The 24,789-nt window shown below is 40.1% G+C and overlaps 1 protein-coding gene across 3 annotated transcripts in view; it reads right to left on the minus strand.

The window, feature by feature from the left end:
• Positions 1 to 24,789, minus strand: part of UGGT2 (UDP-glucose glycoprotein glucosyltransferase 2) — a 76,288-nt gene that overhangs the window by 47,916 nt on the left and 3,583 nt on the right. For 2 of the 3 annotated variants that reach the window (XM_053384579.1, XM_053384581.1), the window contains exons 2-10: positions 24,080 to 24,162; positions 21,393 to 21,523; positions 19,617 to 19,729; positions 16,833 to 17,007; positions 14,410 to 14,506; positions 13,874 to 13,946; positions 10,846 to 10,946; positions 6,618 to 6,717; positions 4,878 to 4,938 (exon numbers count right to left, since the gene is read on the minus strand). In XM_053384579.1, the coding sequence (XP_053240554.1) occupies positions 4,878 to 4,938; positions 6,618 to 6,717; positions 10,846 to 10,946; positions 13,874 to 13,946; positions 14,410 to 14,506; positions 16,833 to 17,007; positions 19,617 to 19,729; positions 21,393 to 21,523; positions 24,080 to 24,162 (934 nt within the window). Of the gene's footprint in view, positions 1 to 4,877; positions 4,939 to 6,617; positions 6,718 to 10,845; positions 10,947 to 13,873; positions 13,947 to 14,409; positions 14,507 to 16,832; positions 17,008 to 19,616; positions 19,730 to 21,392; positions 21,524 to 24,079; positions 24,163 to 24,789 lie in introns of those variants that run through there. The other variant, XM_053384580.1, reaches the window with a different exon arrangement.

Raw genomic sequence — 24,789 nt, forward strand, 5'->3', positions numbered from 1 at the left:
GATTCAACGTGCTGCCTGGCAGTGCCACACTGGAGCTAGATGCCATTTCCCTATTTTCCCACAATAAAGAACATTTACATGGTGTACTATGAAGCAGTCTCAGTTAATGCAACTTTTAAAGAGAAGAAATACGATACTATGCACCATTTGATCATGAAAAAGATTATCCGCTACAGCAGGGGTAGCCATTGTGCCCTCCAGATGTTGTCAGATTTTAACTCCTATCACCCCTGACCATTGCCCATGTTGGCTGGGACTGATAGGAGTTGGAGTTCAACATCTGGGGGGGTGCACCTCAGACTGGGGTGCAGCTCACAAATATACTGTACTGTTCTAACTTAAATTGACTTGGCCCTTAGACTGCATGGGCCTCAGCAACTGCCCTCAGCTGATCTAGTTAGTCCAAGTCTAGATGGGCTTGTTTGAGTGTTAATCTTGATGTCTTTGATTGTTTTTTCTCTTTTCCCTTTGAAATTTTATTGAATATTCTTGACTTAATATATTACTGTTATAATTGGTTCCATAGAAATGTGTTTAGATAATATATTGCCAGTGTTGAATTTGATTTAAAAATTCTTCCTTCCTGCTCTGTTTTGTATGCACACTGATGGCCGTGCGAACACACCCCTCTCTTGGTCCTTTCTCAATCTGTAAAATGGGAGTTATCAAATGGCCTACCCTACAATGTGCACCAAAGGCGAATAAGATCAGGGACAATCTCTCTCTCTGTCTCTACATACATACAAACAGGGCTGGTCTAATGGAAACATTTTTTCACTGGACCTGGTACAATGGCTGTACACTTATAACGTGGAGCATACAACGTTTGTTTTTAGACAGCTAACCTGAGCAAAAACAAAAGGATGGCTTCCTTAGGTGAGTCTGTAACTTGAAATGTTATTTAGGCTTCAACAACTACATCCTTCCGTAACATAGCTACTTATCCTTGAAAGCTATTCTGACTGCATCTAATCACCATATACTTTTCAGTCCTTAATAGGCTTTAGCCTCTTTCCCATATTGCATTTTCTATTCAACTTACATTATCTTAGAGGAGAATCTTTCAGTTCTGCACAGCTTGAAATCATGCCTCTCCTGCTGCTAGACGAATATCCTGTAGCTCAAAAATGTGCATGACAATTTATTCTGCTCTACTACTGATGTCTGAATAGCTGCCAGATTTATAGACAGACAAAAAAGACAAAGAGATTGCTTTCTCACCACTGCATTTGTGTGCACCCAAAGCATTTTTTCATGCGGTCCTTAGAGATAATAACCTTAAGTATGCAGCCAGGTTAAATTTGCACAGATTAACCCCAAATTTCATTATCTATATTCAAAGAACTAACCCACGAGGTCACGGTTTTGCCAAAAACCTGACGTCATCCGATACACTCAGAAGTGCCATCAAACACTAGCAAAAGGCCCCTTGCAACGTTTGGCTGTGAAAACCCCATGTTTCAAGGCGTTCCACAAAAAGCCCTTGCAGCCTGACTTGCAGGGTCACAATTTCCCCGAAAACCCAATGTCATCTGATTCACTCAAAAATGGTGCCAGACACCTGCAAATTGGCTCTTGCAACGTTTGGCAGTGCAAACTGCATGTTTCACGGTAGGCCATAAAATGAGCTCTTGGCGCCCTGACCTGCAGAGGTCATGGTTTCGCCAAAATGTTGTCTGATTCATGGAATTTTGTTTTATTACTTCTCTTCAAAATTATGTTTGAATTCTCTGATGTAGTAAGTTTAAAATACAGAGAACGAACTTACACACACACACACACACACACACACACACCCCGATACCCCATTAGCAATTGTGTAGAACAATTTCTGCAAGTATATTAGACTCCTGTCTACTCAAACATTACTTTGGATGTGACACTTGAGACAGAAAGACTCAAAAGTTCTTCTGTTAGGTAACAGGATTTTCCAAAAGAGAGCAACTGGCATCAAAATGTATTCAGGTCTATTTTAAGAGCTATTTAACTACCAGTACTTGATACCATTTTACACTGCGTTTGTGCAGCTGCTGCAGTCTAATAAAAATGAGTAATCTGCAGTAAGGCAAAAGAGAGAGAGAGAGAGAGAGAAAAGAGGAAAGAGGAAAACTTAAATAGGAATTCACTAAAAGATGCTTATTAAAAAGATCAAATGGCTCAAATAAAAAAAATAGCTCCAGGGCTTTAAAAGAAGTATTTGTTTTAGATCAGCCACGTAAAAGTGTCAGGAAAGCATGAAAAACACTGTGCTATTTAATAGTGATTTTCATGGGCATGAAGTTCAGTACTGCTTTGAAGCATCTACAAAATGAAATTTATAGCCTGGTGCTAAGCATCTTTACTCAGAAAATAATAAGCCCCACTGAATTCAATGGGACTTACTTCTTATAACCAAGCTTAGAACTGAAGTCTGGATCAAATATTCCCCTTCTATGAGTGGATTTTGCCTAGTTTTGGTATTTCTGAAAGACTATTCTGAAAACCAGAAATGCCAGCAGCGTAGAAGAGAAACATCTTAGCACAACCCATTCTGAAGCAGTCTCAGTGGAGTGATCAGAAATACCAAATAAAAAATAAATAGTTGCCAGCAGAACATAGAGCAGTAGCTATGTTAGTTTCTTCCAGAAAACACAAAGAGTTTTGTTGCGGTACCTTCTAGGTTAGCAGATTTATTAGGGCATAATGAATCAATAAGTGGGTTCTAGCTCATGAATTTTTTCACCACGATAAATCTGTTAGCCTATAAGGTGTCAAAGCCTCCTTGAGAGCATTCAGACGTAAAAGCTAAATGCTGAGAAGAAGCAGGTAGGCATTTCGGGTTTGTATTGTCCCTTCTTCCCTTTGCAGATGACAATCTTTCAGTCAGAGTTTAACAAAATTCATTCGAATCTGGAAATCTATGGCTTCCCACTAACCCCAGGCTAGAATTTTCTAATGTTGGGTACATCTTTATTCGCACAAGATGCAGGGAGAGCTGCTAAGCTTGGGCAGCTTTAAAAGAAGATTAGACACATTCATGGAGGTTAAGATTACCAAACGTGATAGCTATGCTATGTCCTGCCTCCTCGGTCAGACACAGAATGCCTCTGTATACCACAAAGTGGGAAGAGTGCTGCTGAACTCAGGTCCCATTGGTCCATTTCCCATATGCATCTGTTTGGCCACTGTGAGAACAGAATGCTGGAGCTCTGGGCCTTTCGCCAACAATAAGAGGTCTTACCAAGATTTATTCAATAATTCACAGAGAACGATGAAGGAATGCAGTCTGTCTCCCGTCAATGGCGTTGCTCCAACTGAGCTCCTTCCCCCTCCCTTCCTAGCAACAGCACTTCCTCTGATGGTGGCTGCTGGGGACTAACTGTCTCTTGAGTCCTTTGCTCTTCCACTTTCAGTGCACACCAGGTTCTGGGAGAAGGGGGGTCAAAAATGCTCTCCAGCGATAATGTGTCATCTGGCTGCTCTGTCTCTGTCTCCCCCTTTCTCTTTTCCCAACACCTCCCAACTCTTCTATTCACCTGTCTCTGACCTGTGGCCTTCCTCAAACCACTGCTGTAATTCAATACAACCTTCCTCTTCTCTGGGAAGTTCAGGAGGGAGGGGAGGTCTCCACCATTCCTCCTCAGTCTTGTCCCCCTCAGTCCAGTCCCCAACACCCAGCCGGGCTTTTACGTTATTATCAGGATACGGCATGCAAGCCTGAGGCTCATACCTGCACAATCTTGCTGCACGAAACCATAACTTAGCACATGGGTGGGGAACCTGCAGCCCTCACAGCTGTTGTTGGACGACTGCAGTTCCCACCAACCCTGACCAGTGGCCATATTGGCTGGGGCTGATAGACTCCAACAACAACACATGGATTACTTTTTTGCAAGATGTGGAATGGTTTCCTCGAGGGAGGTAGGGAGGAAGAAAAGTGCATACCTGGCAGCAGATAGGTGGTGTTGGATAAAAAGGGTGGGTCTTTCTGACAAGTTTATCAAAATGGATAAGGGACCCTCCAAAAGCACATAGATAATTTTGAGAACCTGAAGTTGTCTACATGTTATGCACAGAGAAGGGGGGGGGGGTGAGACCTTGGGGTTGGTCCATAACCTAACTCTGCCTGCATCACTGGTACTGCACCCTTGACATCCACAAGTTCCTCAAATAAAGGGTGGTCAAGGAATTTAATAAATAAATAAAATTCTTTACACCTCTGTGAGTAGCAAATCAAGCATATTTTATATACCGGTAAATCAGGGAAGAGTGGAAAGAGGTGTCAATGACTGTCTGATTCTATACATATAAGAAAATGAATCCTGAACGAAGCAATCTTCACAAACATGGGGCTGTTTGGAATGAGACAGTAGCTGAAGATTACTGACTTGATCTAGGATGATAGGGGTGAAGCTGAGGAAGGAGGATTATATACACTGAAGAACACAGATCTCAAATGACCCATGTGTTAAGGGAAATATAATTCTGCAATACATTAAAATACATTATCGACAGAGCAAATTATCCTGCATGCAGACATTTGGGTACTGAACTGATTTATGTTCAACTCCAGTGGTCAATTAAAGCAGCTTAGTTCAGAGTTAAAGCTCAAGCCCTGAAGGTAACATCTGAACATTAATGGTCTAAGTTTCATCGCTCACTGTAGCTGGAAGGGCTGCTCAGCAAATCAGGCCATGCCATGCAATATTTGAGCAGAAGGTGTCATGAGAAGCTAAGGACTGCAACTGATGAGCAAGTCCACCTTTAGAAATTCTGCTGCTTACATTTTTAAGTTACATCATAATACGTTTATCTCCCAGCATTGTATAATGTATGCATCTCTTGACACAGTATAATCAATTGCATTATTTTGTATAATAAAAAGAACAGTAACAAACCTGTTGATTTTCCTTTATTTCTTTCCGCATTTGCAGGTTCACTAACACTTTGGTCAGGGATCTGAAAAAGTCAGAGATCATGAACTGTTCTGTATTTCGGCATTTCCCCCACCTATTCTGAGGGAATAAAGTACTCCATAGGCAAAGTTTTGCATGCAATGATATCCCCTCAATATATCCCCACTAACACCCAACCACAATGAAACAACTGGTTTAAGCTAACCATTTGTAGTTAACTTCTGAACTGGAAACTACAATTAGCTTGAGCTATGGTTTCTTAAACTAGGCTTTTCCCTCTGTGGCAGGTGAGGGCATGTTCAAACCAGATGTCCACTCTCAATTTCTTGCTATCTAGTAAGACCTGTAAACTTTTCTTCTAAAGTAAAATGACTATTAAAGATTTTTTAGAAAAGACTTTTGATAGACAGTGTGGTACTTGACTTAAGCATCATTTTCAACAGTTGTTATATGCTCAAATACAAATTTTATGCAAGATGTATTCAAACAGGAACAAAGAAAAGTTATTCAAGTTTCTGCCAGATGACAGAAATTACTGCTCATGTCTAACATCAACCATGCACTCTCATCTCCGCCTTATTCTGTCTAAGGGTTGTCACAATAGTTCAAAAACTACAGCCAGCTGTGCCTTGCAATGTCAAATAAGTATGGGATTGTATTGGGGATTCAAAGCATCGCAGACTGTAACAATAGTGTATTGTTTGATAGAACAGTAGGGAAAGAAATTTGGCTTTTGTAGCAGAGGGAGACCCACAGGGTTGTTGTAAGGGTAAACGAGATAAGAACTGTAAAGCGTTTTAAAAGTTCACTTACAATCATGACAATGTCTGCTAATGAAGGAAATCTCGACATGATACCAGTTGTATAAACACTGGAAAGCTAGCTTCGCTGCTCTTATGAGTAATCTCTTGGTACAGAAAGATGACAAAGAACTGCGTATTATTGTGGCATGAATGATCATGGCTATGTTTCTTAATTTGACAACTTGCACCCAATGGGCCATTTAAGACTTAGCATTTGGCTTTACATACTGGATCCTTCCATCTGTTGAATTCTATTAACTGTTGTTTAGGCTTGTTAAAAACAACTTTCCTGGTCACATGATAAGAATCAACTTCAAGGCAAGATGTGGGATAGATCCTGATTTTCTTTATTGACACAGACAATTTACATAGATATATGACAGCAGTCAGGCTAGCAACTTTTGTGGAGTTTATTGGAAGGCTACTCTAGCATATTGTAGTGGACAACAGTGCTGAACTTGGACTGGAGAGACCAGGCTAAAATTCCGCTTGGTCAGAAAGCTCAACTCAGACCAGTCCTTCCTAGGGTTGGTGAATGAATAAAATGAAGGAAAGTCACATCTGCTGCCCTAATAACTTAGGAAGAACGGTGGGATAAAAATGTAAATAAAGTTTCAAAAGAAACTCTCAAAATTCAGACATTCATTAATATACAGTGGTACCTCGGTTTACGAACTAAATCCATTCCAGAAGTCCGTTCTTAAACCAAAACCATTCTTAAACTGAGGCGTGATTTCCCTAATGAGGCGTCCCGCCGCTGGTGCCCTTCCAATGTTCGGATTCTGTTCTTAGACTGAGGTAAAGTTCTCAAACCAAGACACTATTTCCGATTTTACGGAGTATGTACACCAAATGGTTCTTAAACCGGACTGTTCTTAAACCGAGGTACAACTGTAATTGGAAATAACATTAGCCTTACCTGGCCTTGACTGGGAAGTTCTGTGCAATATCCTTCATGACTTTTAATGCATTATAAGCGGGCACAGAGAGAATTCGAGAGGCTGCTTGCAAACTAATGTCTACAAGAAAACAAAGCATTCACTGAAGAACCTCAGGTATGGATTTAAAACATTTGTTAATAGCAAAACCTGTCTGGCTTTAATTAACTTGAAGGTCAATGCTTATCTAACGATCAGCTACAGTTATGTTGGCAGGTAGAATTTAGGGAGAGAAGGGAAGAGGAAAACCTAGGGTCAACTCCCAATTCCTTGCCTATGGTCACATGCCTGGAGCATATATATGTCGACTAGAAAGGGGCATATAAGTAACAACTGTAAATAGAATTATATTCATCATTAGCCAATCAGGTCATTTGCACACACTGTTAATAAAAGCAACAAGATAAGCCACAAGGTAAATATATAAAAAATACATTAATTCATCATAACATATGATTAAAAACTGTACCATTTCAACTACTCTTTGACACATCTTATTGTCTGAAATGGTAAGTGACTTCCACTGCCCTAAAGCCAATTTTAAAAATGCAGCAGTCTTATTTCTATACACATTTTCCACAAATGCACTCAGAGGCTACTATGATAGTACACAGCCGTGATGCAAGTTATAATTGTCACCATGACCAGAGATAGCAAACAGTCTGAACTATACTACAGATGCAGCTGTAATTAAATAATTTCCTTAGGTGTAAGATGTGGCAGCAGGTTAAGCTTGTTTTCTCTGATGATGTTTCAAAGGCTCTAGTCAGAAAATTATTCCGCTTATGAATGAGCTGCATGCTTGCACATACGCTGCTTCCCTTTCCGATTCCTGTTTAGTGCTGACCCCCAATTTACTTCAGAGCAGCAAGGGTTGGTACTTGCTCTTCCAACCTAACCACAGTTTGTCATGATATTTGAACTGGCAAACTACAGAGAGTGCTGTACACACGTCAGGTGTGTACTTTGGCAATCTTTGTTAACATGGCGTCCTGAGCGAGCCCAAAACGTGGAACCCCAAAATGGATCTTCTCAATTATGGATCTTCTCAATTTTGTGCCTCTGTGGCTCAGCACCCTGTGTGGGGCAACTGCCTGCACCGCCGTAACTCAGACGCGGCACATGTCTTGTTTCCAGTTCTCCAAATGGTTTGTAGGAATGTCTGAACTTAGCCACTGAACTATTGGTAATTTTTAGTTATATACACTCCAATAGTTTTACAGTCATTTTAACATTTCAAAATTCGACTTCCTTCTTCCTCTTTCTGCGGTTCCTTAAATTTATATTCATCATTTCCTGCATATACTGAATTAACTTATTTTTTTATTCAACTACTTTAATTATTTACTCTTATGAAACTGCAGGTTATTACAATAATCCTGCCAATGTCCTTCTCTGTTTACAATTTATTTGTACATATCCAATACACAATTTCCATTCTTTTATAAAAAGTTTGTAATTTTGATGTCTTATTTTTCTGGTAAGTTTTGCCATTTCTGCATAATCCATGAGTTTCTGTATCCAGTTCTTTCCTCGGGTCTTCTTCTTTTCATTTTGGGGCCAACAACATTCTTGACGCTGCAGTCGCATACATAAATCTTACCACTGAACTGCTTTTACTTCTACTCGCATTTCTGATTGTTCAAACCTCATCTGCATGCATCTGTCAGGACTGCTTTGTATGTTTTGATTTGATTTGATCGGAGTGCAGAAAACCCCTAGAATTCAAGCTTTCTGAAAATTTAAACTTTCCAGAACAAGTTTCCTGATAGCCTTGAAACTGTTCTGCCAGCTGTTGCTGAAACGCAGCATAGGTGCGACACCAAATTTCCAAAAGTTCGGAGAGAAGTTTCAGACTCCAATATAATTTCTTGCCACTCTCCATGAATACTAAAAATCAGAGTAAGTTAGGCAAAATAGTATTGATTATTCAAAAGCAGCAAAAAAAAGGGGTGCTCAATTTGCATTATTTATACAGGTTACAGAATTCAGCGTATTATAGCACAGATTTTGGAACACTGGAAAACAGGAATAATAACTATAGAAGAAACACAGTAATAGTTATATTGCCCAGTTTCAAAAGGTTTCATTAAATTTATATTCCATCTATTTTGTTTGAACTCCTAGTGGCTTATAACAAACAAATCTAATTCAACTAATGAATCATGAGTTGCACAAGGCTATTCTCCTCTCTGCAATGCAGTCAGTTGGCCTTTAGTAGAGCTACAATCCTATACCCACTTACTTGAGTGTAATCCGCACTAAACTGCATAATGCTAAAAGACCCAGGGAAAGCAATGGAACTTAATTTAGTTACAACTAACTAATTCTCATCAACTTGTTTATTTATTTCCAAAAAGGATATCCTTTATGTAACATAATAGCATACAAGAAACTGTTACCAATAACGCTGAAAGGGGAAAAGGCATCATATTGTGCTACTTTTACAGTATTATGGAAAAAAGCCTAATCTTCCACAAGCTTCATGGTCAATTTCCCTCATCCTCAACATATCATAGATATGACGAAATAGCTTTTAAAGTAGTATTATGGCTTTTATTTTGCAATGATAACACTTCATGGCCTACTCCTGTGCCGCATTAATAGAAATACTAAAGATAAATTGTACCACAATGATTTCAGCCACACAAGATCCTCCTGCAGGTCATCAGGATAGGAAGATTTAACATCTTTCCCTTCCCTCCGCCTCCCTGAAGAGCTTTATGTGCACTTTGTTCATCTGATGCAGCATAGTTTACCAATAAAATCTAAAACTGTTTAGTTAAAAATAGATTCACAGAAGAGAACAATAGATGCTTCTTGGTGTTTCATCCTGTCAATGAAGCCAGGACAAATGTTTTGAATCTGACCATATATTAATCTCTTGATTTATTTCTGAAAACTTAAGAAAAGCTACAAGGATCCGATCAGAGAACCAAAATGTGCAGCGGCTGCTGAAAGTAGCAGCTGCGTGTCTAGTTCCCCAGCCCCACCCAAGTCGGTTATATGAAGGGAGCCTGAAAAAACCCATTGCACGTTGATGCTAGGACATAAATTCTGAAGTACAGAAGCGCATATTGACAGCCTTCCATAGCCACATTCCACCGAGTTAAAAAATTCAGGCAGCTTTCTTGATCTACTATGACACATGTACACCTCAAAGATTAGTAGACATGGCATAATACCCAACTTAATGGGATCTGATGCCGATCCTAGAATACTGGGCTGGCAGAAAGTGGTGCGCCGCTTAACCTGGAATCACTTGCCTGATCAGCCATAAGGCAGGAGTACAATCTTATGTATGGTTACCTGGGAGTAAGTGCTACTAAATTCAGCCGAGTTTGTTTCTAACGGCATAGGTTCAGCCTGCTAAAACACACTGAGCTTTAACAAAAGTCCAACCTTTAGCTTTTGATCAGCCATGCTCACCATTTTACAAAAAGGTGTTACCATTTAAACTGCTGACACGAAGCAAGAACCGCAAAGAAAGGAAACAAAAGCAGCCAGCTTCTGACTATTGCCCACATTCTCCAATTTCCTTTATGATGATATGTTACAAACAACAGTAAAAATTGAAAGCCTCGTTATCATCTCATTCGCTTGCCAGAGGCATGAGAACAGAGGCAGTGGTGGGTGGGTGGGGGGATTGTATCTGGTGCTCCAGCAGAGGATGTCATTGTTCCAAAAAAAATGCCCCCGAGATTAATTCCTCCACATTTCCTGTTCCACTGCACCACTTAGAACTAGGCGTAACATCTAGAATGGTCCCTCAGGTTTTCAGCATGATACTTTCATAACACTAGCAAATTACCATTATCATTGGGAGATCAACACAGCTCACTGAAAATGTATTCCATGAAAATGTAGTTCTGGGAGATACTCCTTAAGCAACATAGCAAAAGAAGCATAACGGATATCCAGATTCTGAATACAATGGCTAATCTGGAGCCTGTGTGAGCAAGGGATTCACATTTTATTTTATTTTTTTAGCCCGGATGATAAAAGTTATGTGTGCACAGCAGTTATTTCCCAATGTACACCTCGAGAATTTTTTTCTCAAAAGAGCCTTCCCAAAAACCAACAACCCCTTTGCACATACAAGGTTTGTAAACATCACATTGATGTCAATATAACTGGTGCAAATACACTGCCATTCATTCTTCCACTGTATTACACCAAAAAACAAACAACTAGTATAAAGGTTATTACCTGACAATTCCCAAACCTTCAAAGGCTCTGTATCATCACTACTTTCAATCAGGTATTTCCTCAGCTCTTGAAGATTGTCTTTGAGGTCAGGATAGTTCTGCCTGGATTTTATGAAACATAAACCAAGTCAATACTACACAACACTTGTAGGAGCTTATAATTCGGTTGGCGTAAAGACCAATGATAAACGTTTGAAAATTGTAGTTTTAATGTTTCTCGTAACTCAGAAGGGGGAACTTATTAATGCTACTGTCCCGCACAACCAAAGTTTGAAGACGGGGTTCAAAGCAAAGTTTCAATCGCTGATTACCATTAACCATGGTTAGCAACCATAGGAGCCAACTCCAAATAAATGCCGTACCATATAGGCCAAAGTTGTTGAGCTTTTTGACAAAAACTCCAAATAAATGAAGTCATTAGCTACTTTTGGGGAAAGTCCGATATGAGCTACCATGTGCCTGGGTTTTCCAGGACATTTTAACCAATTTTCGAAAATACTACCCAGGAAATTACGGATGTGTGGCAGCCCTATGTAGTGGAACCAGATAATGGCGCTTTTGTAGACTTGCTGACCTTCCAGTTGGCCGCTCCCTTCCATTAGGCATGGGACTTTTAGGCTGCAAATCTTCTCTCTTCCCCTCTCCCAGCCCACAGCTTTACAGTGCAGCAAAGCCACCAGCACACTTGCAGCCCTGCCACATACGGTTGCCAAGGTGGAAGGGGGGGGCAGAAAGGTCGCTGTGCCAGCCTGGAGCTGGCATAGCATTCATAGGCCTGATGCTGTCACACAATGACTGTGAAACCAGCTCAGGATCCGACAGATATGGGCCAGCTCAGCCCCTCCTCACCCCTGGAACACCCTGTTTCAGAGCGTTGTGCTGGCTACTGCTGCAAGCATTCCAGAGGCACAAACACCTGCCCGTCTGGTGGGTGCAAAAGTGCTGCACCAACGGCAGGAGGCTGGTTTAGCTGGGAGAGCTTGGCTGGTCCCTTCACCCAATTCAGCTAACCCTCCCAAGCCTGGTACAAAGGAATGATCTCCCATGTAGTAGTACCTCCCTTTCTATAGATATTAGGCAGAACTCTTGCATAATTCAAGTTATATCATTATAATTATATAGTTATACAATTATTTATCGTAATATTCAAATCAGATTAAGGAACACTGAAAAACAAACACCAAGTCAGCTGTAAATCAAATTTGCTCCCCTAAATTTTATATACAACAGATAACAGAGTCACTTATATATCAAAATTGATAATTCCAGTCCAATGCAGGGCCTTTATGTTAGCCCGGCTGAACGTTTTCCCCTCAGCTTTTGTCAGGGGCAGATATTCAAACATCCCCAGAAACAACAGACATTGTGGATGTTTTTGGAACGTGCCGGACATAGTAAAACATATTCTTTTCTACTGCCCATTGCACAACCAGCTACGCAAATGCATGCTATCCCCTTTTTTGGGGGTACTCTTCATGGCACAATGAAAATATCAGATTCTATCTGTTTAATATTAACCCGCAAGTAACTGCAAGGGTGGCTGAGTTTTTATCAGTAGTATCTCGGGTGAATGGCACTATTTAGTGGGAATAAAGTCCAATGAAAATCCTCATTATTACATATTTTTACATGGCTATTTATTTGTATATATTTTAAAATTTTGTACATAGATGTTTTATGATGGCCTATATTTGTAATGCCTAATAAAGGTTTGGCGAAGTAAGATATTAGGCACCACCAGTATTAAACACCACCAGTAATGGTCTTTAGACATTTGCTGATATCCTTTTTTTGTTTAAGCAGGCTTTCTCTACTACGTGACTCAGCGGTTTATTACTCATTGAGGAAATTTATTTCAACGTCTATATTTGATGTGTTCTATTTTTGTGTTTATTTAAAGTATTTTTAATGCACTCTACATCCAAAAAGGCTCCTAGGGCAGTTAACCAACGTCAGTGATAGTTGTGTAATAAAATATGAAGACATTTTTAGTTTGTGGTTTATTTTCATTACAGTTTATCTTCCTAAAGGATAAATATGAGCTTGGAATTAATAGGCTACTCCCACAAAAGCCAATAAATGGTGCCTAATTTTCTATAAACGTATCTATTTTTGTTGATTTTCCTTAGTTCTTAATAAAGGACGTTTATTGAGCCATGGCCACTGGACCCTGCATCTTAACCATCCATTTCACCATATTAGGTATTTTAGGTATTGTGACCAACATTCAGTAAAAATGGCAGCTGTTATCATATAAGGAGCTGATTCTTTACGTTAATGCAAAACGTAAGCCACCCAGAGTGGCTAGGGCAACCTAGTCAGATGGGTGGCATATAAATGATACAATTACTAATAAAAATGAAATGAAATGAAATGGAAATGGAAATGGAAATGGAAATAGAAATAGCATTGCTGTTGCTGTTATGTGTGCAGGTTCTGCTTCCGGAATTCCTGGTTCAAGGTCCAGAGTATTTTATAGGATGTAATGGTGTACATGATGTAATGAAGTATGGTAGCTTTTGGTTTCACTCAAAAATGTGCTATTGTATGAAATAGGGACATGCTGAGCAAAGGTGCAATTTTCTTCTTCCTCATGTTTGTTACTTTCCTCTCGGGGATATTTTATGATATATAAAGCATTTACCAGCACAAAAGATGTTTTATCCTAACTGAAAATAAAAGAGATGTGCTTATGTAAGTAAACAAGCATAGTGTTGTTATCCTCATATGGTCAAAATACATGCCTTTTTAAAAAGATAAAATATATTCATTTGCACAGCAGGAAAATGTCTATGTGCATCCATTGTTCAACAGAAGCATGATCTTAAAACAATTGCAATATGGTCAAAAGTAACATTTCAACATCATTTGCATACATCAAGACATTTGTAACTACCAGTTTAAATTAACTTCATAAAACAGGTAAAATTTCAAAAGATGATTTTGCAACAGATCTTATTCAAGCACTAAAAACACAAGTTTATAAAAGCAAGCATGACAGTATGGAATTATAATTAACATAAACTCACTTTAATGTGTCAAAGAGAAAGCCCTGGACTTCACTTTCCTCACTGGCTCCTTCTGCTGTTACATTATTTGTAGCTAAACAAAACACATGTACAAAAATATGACAATATATTTGCTTTCTAGAACTGATTACAATTACTACTTTTTCTATCAAAGAAACTAACTCACTGCCTAAAATGAGAGGAAGAAAGAAATTAAGACAGGTTCTCAAATACATGACAAAGGAGGAAGATCAGGTTTGGCATACAGTTAGAAAATAGGAGTTTTCCATTCCATCTACAAAAAAATTACAGATGTACATTTCTGTATTGATTCTCAACGCCTGTGGCTACTTTTGCCATATCCCACAAAATGCAATCACAACCAGCGGTGTGTGTCAGGAAAACAAATACTGGGTGAATTACTGACCCAATAAGACATTTTCCATTAACTTCAATGGGGCAATGTAGAAGATTACTGCCTTCAAAATTCTAGACACTGCCAAATATTTTGTGATGATAATGTCTCTAGTAATACCACACACCGGAGAAAAATGTACCTTTGGTCTGAGAGTCATCTACCGCTTTGTATTCTGTACTCTTTACTGCAAGTTCCACACCATATCCAGACAAATACATCTTCTCGGAGCTAGGTTTCTGCTCGAGTACATCATTTCGAAAAGAACAGAAGGGAGGAATGTTAAGCACTGCCATTTCTAAATAAGTTCTAAACTTAGATTTACTTGAGAGTAAATCACATTTAAATCTGTTGAACTCCTGAGTAAACATACACAAGATCAGGATTATACTTTACAAATAATTGCCCGTTAAGGCTGCAATCCTATACCCACTTCCTTGATCGCAATCCCCATACAATTCAGAGGGACTTACCGTATTTTTCGCCCTATAGGACACACTTTTCCCCCTCCAAAAATGAAGGGGAAATCTGTGTGCGTCCTATGGGGCGAATACAGGCTTTCGCCGAAGCTTGGAGAGCAAGAGGGGTCGGTGCACACTGACCCCTCTCGCTCTCCAGGCTTCAGGAAGCTATCTGCAGCCTGGGGAGCCCTGCGGGTGTTCCCACAGGGCTCCCTAGGCTGCGGATAGCAGCCTGCTGCACAGCGCGCAGGGCGCCCTGAAGCAGAGCGCCCCGCGCGCTGGGCAGACATCGGGCAGCCCCACAAGCTCGGGGGACAGCAGGGAGGCAGAGCGCCGCCATCCTGCTGTTCCCCGACCTGGTTTGGATTCCCTGACCTCATTTGGGGGGGGGGAATAAAGGGGGGGATTTTCCTTTATCCCCCCCCCCAAAAAAAACTAGGTGCATCCTATGGGCCGGTGCGTCCTATGGGACGAAAAATACGGTACGTCATATAGCATTGTACTGTGAGTTGTAGCAGGCATTAGACAAGAACTATGGATTTTAATCATTCTGTTTCTAAAATTAATAGAGGCCTCCATTCGGAAAGAATACCTTCTATTGGCAGAGAGCCTTCTCAGTAGTGACACCCATCCTGTGGAATGCCATCGCATCAGATGTCAAAGAAATAAACAACTAACTGACTTTTAAAATATATCTGAAGGCAACCCTTTTTAGGGAAGTTTTTAATGTCTGATGTTTTATTGTGTTTTTAATTTTCTGTTGGAAGCCACCCAGAGTGGTTGGGAAAAACCCAGCCAGATGGGTGGGGTACAAATTATTATTAATATCATTATCATCATCATCATAAAGTTAGGGTCAGATTATTTTTTTGAACTTCGGACACTACACTAATCCATGCACACTTTCTTTGGTCTCTGCTCCACAGAGTTTTCATCAGCAGCCTAGTTTACTTCAAGTAAAAAAACAACAATGACTTCACATCAGAGTTAGGCCTTGTGACTGAATGTCAGGATCCAATTAATGCAATATCAACTTGGAGGATGCTTGATGCAGTACAGTGGTGCCTCGCAAGACGAAAAGAATCCATTCCGCGATTCTCTTCGTCTAGCGGTTTTTTCGTCTTGCGAAGCAACCCTATTAGCGGCTAAGCGGATTAGCGCTATTAGCGGTTTAGCGGCTTAGCGGCTATTAAAGGATTAGCGGCTAAGCTGCTAAAAGGCTATTAGCGGCTTTGAAAAAGGGGGGGAAAGCAGGGGGAAAATCGCAAGACTTGCAAGACGTTTTCGTCTTGCGAAGCAAGCCCATAGGGAAAATCGTCTTGCGAAGCAACTCAAAAACAGAAAACCCTTTCGTCTAGCGGGTTTTCCGTCTTGCAAGGCATTCGTCTTGCGGGGCACCACTGTATATGCATGTGGTTTGCAGTCTGTGCTTGTACAGGGGAAGAATTCTGACATACTGTAAAGAACATTCTAGAGGAAAGAAGGGAGGAAGTGCTTCACTAATAGGGCGAACAGATGCAAAAGAAGACAGTAGTTTAATAGTTGTGCAGAAGTGGGAGCTGTAGCAGATGTTTTATAATATGAAAGGCACAGGAGCCCTGTCCTCTTTTGCATCTGGCCACCCACAATGGGAACTTAAAAACAATAAGGGTGAAGGAAAAATAATCATTTTCAATAAAACGCCACCTGTTACTTTCCTTACAACATCCTTTTAGAATGTTTTAGCATTTTACTGTTGTTAGCCGCTCTGAGCCCAGCTTCGGCTGGGGAGGGTGGGATATAAATAAAAGTTGTTGTTATTATTATTATTATTATTACTACTAGATATATCAGTTCTCCGGTGGCTGACTGTAGGCTCATCTGAAGCCAGTCATTCTCCTGTTAATTTCAATGTACTGTGTTATATCTGAAGCCTATAGGAAACCCATAAGTATGGCACAAGGCCAAAAGCCCCAGTGTTCCCCTTTTGTGGCAAACTGTGGCTGAAAATCTTTGAAACTGACAACAAAGTATGCAACAATGGGGCTTCATGGACATTTGGAAAGCTTTAAACAAACTTTAATTCAATTGCAGTTCACTATATCCCTTCTGCACACACACCTACCTGGACAAAATGTCGAAGAACGTAAACAATTTCCTCTTTTTGTGCTTGTTCAGACAAAACTTTGTGAAATGTAGCGAAGTCTTTTGTACCCATTTCGGCATAAAGGATCACTACTGGGCCGGTCTCATGAAGCGTAGGGAATTTATGATCTCCTTTGAACAGATATGGCTTGGGCCTTGGATTAAGAGCAAATAATTTGTCAGTTTAAAAGGAATCACTTAATTTGAGTGTGTGAGAATGGGAGAGACTTCATTGCCTGGTTACTGAACAATTGACAAAAGTATGTAACACAATCCAATACATCTTTACTCAGAAGTAAAACCCACTTTGTCCAATGGGGCTTCCTCTCAGATAAGTAAGTACCATATAAGACAGGCATCCCCAAACTCAGCCCTCCAGCTATTTTGGGACTACAACTCCCATCATCCCTAGCTAACAGGACCAGTGGCTAGGGATGACAGGAACTGTAGTCCCAAAACAGCTGGAGGGACGAGTTTCGGGATGCCTGATACAGGATTTCAGACTAAGATAAGGACATCACAGTAGCTAAAACTGGTTGCAGAACAAGCTAAGTTAGTTTCCAGCTGAAGATGCAACTCAGCATCAGCCATTTTATCAAGACACAGATAAAAAAGCTACACAGCTGCAAGCACAAAGCACTGAATGCTATTTTAATTATCCAGCACATGCAGACTTTTTATTTAGTACCGTTCATGGTAGCTATTAGACCAAAGGGAATGCAATCACTAAAGATGACATGGGTAGTTCACGATCTAGTTGAATTTATGCTTTGTTTCATGAAAAAGTAGCAATACTCTCACCATGACCAGAAGTCAAAACATACATGTAGGTTCATGCCATTCTGGTGGAACTTACTCCTATGTAAGCTACAATCCTATGCATAATGTGTGTGCCTTGTAAACAACAAGAATTTGTTGACTATGAGAATTTAATGACTTTGCAATCCTGTGCCATTTTAAACTATGTGTAGTTTGTTAATCTCACAATTTATGGGCTAATTCTGCTAGCAGGATATCCACAGGGAGCAGAGCAAGGTGGGGAGAACAAGCCACAAGGTTCGTTTTCATAGCATGCACACTGCTTCTATCCTACCAAAGTAACTAAAGTTTAAGGGACACTAGGGGTAATGTTCCTTAGAACATGCTAAAGCTCAGCCAAAGAAATCTAGGCATGCATATGCTTTGAAGTCTGTATCAGTTCTCATCAATTATATGTAGGCTGGCAGACAATGGGATCAAACACCATTGTCTTCAGATCTGGGGAAGGATCAGAAGGGCTGAAATAATGCACCTCATCCCTGTAGCCAAAGTAGCCTTCAAATGTTGCAAGCAAGTAGAGAGCCAGAAGCCAGTGCATATCAAGGTCACTTTGTGTGTGTGTGTGTGTGTGTGTGTGTGTGCGCGCGCGCGCGCGCGCAAATGTATATCATGTATATCTATGGATTGCATTCAATATTAGTTCTATTCAGAGGATGGTCACAGAAATTAATGGACATGGCTAAGGTAGGTGCATTGACTGAAATGGTCTACTCTGTGTAGGACTTAGCTGGATATTGTTGGTGGAAAAAATATATAGAAAGGATAATTTCTGGATGCCAAGATCCAAATTTGGGGCAAGTACTCTGTGGTGAGAGAAGCCCATCAGAGAATTAATGTCACAAAATATGCAGCAAAGCAGAGCATGGAAATATAGGCTGTTAGACCTTTAAAAGTGAGTTCCAAAATTTCCGTTCCAGCATAGGAATGGACCACACGTTTATAAGTTAAAAACTGGTTTACTTACAAACTCTTCAAAGGTTAGGTTCATGTGCTTTTCCAGACATCAGTCAGAAGTTGCACAGGCAGTAAAGGTTAGCTTACAAAGTGGTGAAAGTTCCTAAATTACTGTATAGGAACTCAGGAGTGGCTGGTGAGAACCATGCAGCTGAGCTGGAGAAGCCAGCTCAAACCTCTTTACAGGAAGCTTCTCAGGAAGATCTCCTCCCAAGATAAGGGGAAGTGCATTAATTTGACTTATGCATGTTGGTTATATGAGGCTGGTTTCAAACTAGCCTGGTTTTCCCATACATAACACATCTGTTAATGTCATATCAGCCACATTCTGTCTCAATGTGTGTGATAATGTGCATAGTAATCCCACAGGTATAATCCTGTATCCATATAATCTATGTCAGAACCACACACATGACCACTTGGGTCAGAGAAAAGTTAGTCGGCTAGTTTGAAATTTGCGAAATTTCATTAGTGGCAGGGAGCAGGCACTAGACAGCCTGGCTAATATTTCTAAATCAGAAGGTGCAATGTGTAGTATCTCACACAAATATCTTACTTCTCTCATGGTTTTAAAAGCTCCACCAATCTTTAAAAAAAGAAAATAATAGCTGTTATGTGGCAATCCCACATAATTCAAAGGGCAGAACTCAACACTCCCTTGCAGAATCAGAGAATCAGAACTCTTGGAGTGTCAGGGGAGGCCACCTGATAGGATGGAGGTGGCAACAGACCAAGAGATGGAGCTGAACTGACATGCACTGCCTGAAATGTAAAGTTCATATGGAAGAAGGATTGCAGACAATCACTCTTCCCAGGCGCCTGAGATAAAGCAACAGCTGCAACTCAAAGTGGCATCTTTGACCAACATGTATCATTGAGTCCCAATATCCAGGTACAAAGGTAAATGTGTGCTGCCAAAACAAATAAAAATGTGATACTGTGGAACAAAAGCTTTAAGAACTGTTCGTTCAAAATAGCTCACTATATTTACCTTGTAGCAGCTTTCTTCAGAAGCTTCCAAATTTCATTAGTCTTACAGGTGCTCTTCCCATGGATAACCACAAATGCACTGCAACCTTTCGGTGGCGGCTCATCAGCTGCAATCTAATATTTCAACAATTACACTCAACCCAGCTGGTGTAATTGCATTTCATCCTAAAAGTAATGCACCTTCCTTTGATTAAAACAGCTCATCAGCTGCTATCACATTGTGCGTCTAAGTACCAAGTATGTGAGGAGAAAATAATGAAAAGATCGGAGCCCTACAAGTAACACCAATGCATCCTGTCTCAGAATGCCCACCATTAACAGTTATTTGGATGTTTTAGAAATCAATTTTCTTTTTTTTATTAAGATAACAGAACACACTTTTTTTGGAAATAACAGAAGTAAACAGGGAAGCTATCATCTTTTCTCACATTCCCCAACTCCCGTTGAGGTCAAAATACATCATCTTTGGACAGTTTTTATACAAACTTTTGCAGAAACATGTGCCTACTTCACATGACAGAGACACACTTTATTAAACTAGTTTATAAAGTATAAACTGATTTTATAAAATTGATGATAGGTGAATTCATAGTTACCATGTCTATTCTCCTACTTCCAAAAATACCCTCAGAAATACCCACTTTAACATCAGACTCAGCTTTGGTGTCAACATCAATAGGATACAGCTTTCTTTTTCACATCAGTAAGCGCAAGTTTGCAGCATTTTCTGTTGAGCCAGGTGAGTTGTTTGACCATATTTTGTTTTAACTAACTATAGTTGGGGTGGGGAGAGAGTCTCCCATTTAGACATTACAGGGAATTTGTTAGTTCTAAAGCACATGTGGACAACCTGTAATCTAGGGGGCTGAACTCTGCACACACCCCATTAGTGGGCAGAAATGAAGAAATGAACTGGGACCCCATGTGTTTATTATAATACAGAATATTCCTGGATCATTCATTGTTGTCTTACACACATAACATTAAGCCAAACCATGGCTTAGTGGAAATGGGCAGGCTCCCAGAGAGGAGATCATGGAAGCTTTTATTCTCCAAAATTGTTTTGCCAATGTACTAAGCTGTGTTTTGGCTTAGCATGACATCCAAATCCATGCTTGTGGTTTAGCTTTCACATCCAAACCACAAACTCCTAGGTCCTTGTTTGCAGCTTGCAGTTTGTCTTGCAAGAGACTTGGGTCAGCACAGCACAGCACAACATCTTAATGACAAGGTGGAGCAAAGCAGCCATTATATCCTCTTTGAGAGCCATGGTTTCGCTCAGCACTACATGCAAGCCAGGCCAGTATCTCTGTGGCATGGGACTGATTTGAGGCTTGCTTCTGAGTTCACACTGAACAATATACTGCAGATAGATATCACCTAAAGAGGTCATATGGATGTAAAGCAAATAGTGTTTTTCTCCAGACCAGTCCTACCAATATCAACAACACTACTAGAGACTAAGGGCTGCTTTGAAGACCACCACCACTTGGATGCTACTGTAAATCCATCCCTCTGGTCTTTTTTCCCTTCCACGCAGCACTATAGTTCTACAGAAGCTTAGCAAGCAGACTATCACGCTACCACAAAACATTTTGGAAGGGAGGGTTGCAGCAGCATGAAGAAAGAGCTCTCAGCCATGCTGCAAGCTTCTGCAAGAGAACGGCTTGCAGTATGACAACAGCCACAATGAGGAGCCATTTTTGAAAGCCCCTCTTTAGCATGTGAACCAAAGCCATATCCAGATTCCTAGCTTGTACCAGCCCATTTTACACACCTGCTGAAACATCTGAATGGTTGGGGAATGTGCTCGTAAGGAAAGAGAAAATTTCAAAAGATTAATCTGCACATTTGAAAGGAACTGTCCGGCTTTCTTCAGGATTAAGTTGTAATAAGAATGCTCCGAGACTGTATTAAAAAAGGAAAAGAAATACAAGTGAGATGTTAACATCTAGTCCCAAATATCACTGAATTACAATTACGTGTTGGAAAATAAAAATATCTGGAATATAGAAAGTTGTAGGATTTCAGATGATTACCAATTCTAAAATGTTTATTCATACAAAGTACAATTTCTCTAGTTGGGAGCTTACAAATTAAACATAAAACATGCTATTAAGTGTCCATCGAAGTGCAGGTATATTGACTTGTGAACTGGTTTCTCTTGCTGATCTGAAAAGAGTGGTGCAGAAGTTGAATCATACATCAGAGAGCATTACTGTGTATTAATCACTAACCATTTTACCAAATAAAATGGCCCAAGCTAAGGTAAATGCCTGAAATCCTATGAACTAACAAGCAAAAAGTGCTGTGTTGTTGAATAAGCGAAGAGGAAAATGGAGGAAGACAAGACAGACAGTGCTGTGGAAAAGGAAAAAATAAAGTAGTACTAGTACAGATAAACAAAAGACAGAAAACAGGTTGCTATTCCACTGAGTGGTTATGCATATAATTTTCTTTTAACAAACAGCAATTACGGCTGCCATCCTAACCGAACACCTGGGCATGTCCTCAAGGACTAAAGATTATAAAGACAACAATTCTGTAAAGGTTGCCAGCTTCAACTCTTTCCTGCACTGAGAATTCTGGTTGTGTGGCAGTTTGATTGGGGTTGGGTGGAAATATTTTAATTCACCATAACACGTAAGTATGGAGACAAGAGGACCAGCTGTGGCACCTTGTTCCTTCCTCTTAGTGCTTGGAACAGCGAAAAACTCTCCGGTCCCAGGAGGTGGGGAGTGACTAAGGAGGAACAATGACCTAAAGAGAACAGTATGCAACTCTAGGACCATATCATGATGTGATTCGCACTTAATGTTAAGCTGCAGTTTATTAGATCATTTGAAGCCATAGCAGCAGCCTAACCATGGTTTATTAAACATGAACAAACCTCACCTGTAAGCCATGGTGTGCTGCTGGTTTATAAACCTTGATGTGCACTAACCATAGTTTAGAGTTATGCACAAACCTGTACAAAGCAAACATCAGAAGGTGTAGACGCCCCATTCTGTGGAATTTTTTTTTTTTTAATATTTAACGGAAGCCACCATGGGCATTTAAAGGAGGAATATAAATCCCCAAAACAAACAAAATGTTGTGATGTGCCCAAATGACTGGACACAATTAAAATTAGCATGCAATGTTTGATTCACTGCTACATCTAAACTTGGAGAACATTGTTTCAGCTAATTAGTAAATAAGAATCTGAAACTATTGTTTGATTCTTGTTTGTTCTCACTAACAAGAGTTTAAGCAAACCACTTTTCTCCAAGTTTGAATGTAATGGGGAACTATGGTTTGTTACAAACAGAAACAAAACTTCCAGTCGCCTCCTTTGATGTGCTGCAGAAAAGAGCTCTGGGTTATTATAGATACAAAAATGCTGTACCTACACATTTATCAGTAACTCCATGTGGTGAACAGAAAAGAGGATGAACCCGGATATGACATTATGAAATTGCCAAGTGGCAAGGCTCACTCATAAGGCCAAAATTAAGACCCTCCTTCATGCTGCTTCCCTCCCCACCAACAAAAGCTGGGATGCTTAGATCAGAAACCTTTTTTAAAAGATCTCTGATAACTAAGAAGATGATGCAGAATATAAATAAGGATGGGGGGGCATGAAAAAGGCTTGGGCAAATATTTTAAAAAGCCATTGCTTGCTTGCTTACTTACTTACTTACTACATTTACATACCACTTTGTAAGGCATAATCACCTACAGAATCCATGAAAACCACATTAACACCCCTAAAAATTGAGCAACAGCAATTCCAATACCATGATGAAAAAGAGAGACTGAAATAAAAATATTTTGAATTTTTTCTTCTTCTTAGAACACGAGGTCCCACATATCTGCTGAGGAAATAAGTTTCAGAGGTACAGACCCACCACTGAAAAGGACCTGTCCATGCTACCCATCAGTCTAATCAGTGGCTGACTGCAAAGTCCAGGTATCAGCCAGGGCAAGGCAGCCTACTTTATGCAGTGGATTTTTGGAAGGGAGGATATCATTCTGATTTTCTGCTTCAGGCATCAACATGTCTTGGACTGTCTCAACGTTCTTATTTTAATGTAAAGAAACCAGAAAGTGAAGCGTTACTAAGGACAGATTGCAGAATACACTGTGTATTTAAAGCGACCCTTCAGATGTTGTTGGACTATTTATCTAGAACATATTTTATTGCTTAATATAATCAAATCTCTAAGTGGTTTGCATAAAAAAGAATAAAAAATTCCTAAAACACAACATACAGACAAAGTTTTTAAAAACCCAAAACCTCCCATCAGCTCCAGCCAGCAGCAGTAATAGTCAAGGATGGTGGGAGAGTTGTAAACCAACAACAACTGGAGAGTCCCAGGTTAACCACTCTTGGTTGAAAGCATGCACACTATTAACACTATTACACAGTACAAGTTACAGAAAGGTCTGCCAGTCTAGATACACACAACAAACCCAACTTACCTCCTTTCCTGTATAATGTTAATTCTTTCACCGTTTCCAAAAACTGCCAGAATTGCTCATTGCCTTCTTCTGCAATGAATTCACTGTTAAAAATGTGTGTAATAATTCATCCATTAGTATAGCTCATAAGACACAAACAAACATTTTGAGAAGAAGCCCAAGTGAGTGATCCTATACACAAGCAGCTGGCATATAGCAGGCCTGGCATCAGTTAAGCTGGTGCAAAAATTACACTGGATCCAAACTCCATTCAGGAACGGAGCTTCTGCTAGCATAGCCTGCCTAAACCTGGCAGAGGGGGAACAAGTCTTTAAAATTGTGTTTGAATTATACCACTCTTTTCGCTGGTTTAATTTATCCCAGCCAGGTCAGGTAACTGAACTGAATGGGCTTAGGATCAAGCTTTAGTCTCCCTCTCCAGTACTGGCCCACTGTGCCTCTAAAAAACTCATTTTTCAAGCCTTACGCCAGTTTAAGATCCACTGAGCTCAACTCAGTAAGATGGGATCCAGCTAAGACAGATGGGGGTGATATGTCAGTGTATCTCCAGCTGAGCTAAGGATGAAGAAGCCGAGCAGGTATAGCCCAGATCCACTGGGAACCTCCCAGCTCATCTAGGGATCTGCTGGATCCTAACCTCACACATCCCAGAAGATGTTGCTATGCCAATTCTCCCTGTGTTTGAAAAAGCCTATATGATTTAAAGACAT

Source organism: Podarcis raffonei, chromosome 4 (genome assembly GCF_027172205.1).
Source record: "Podarcis raffonei isolate rPodRaf1 chromosome 4, rPodRaf1.pri, whole genome shotgun sequence".
In the NCBI taxonomy this organism is placed as follows: Eukaryota; Metazoa; Chordata; class Lepidosauria; order Squamata; family Lacertidae; genus Podarcis; species Podarcis raffonei.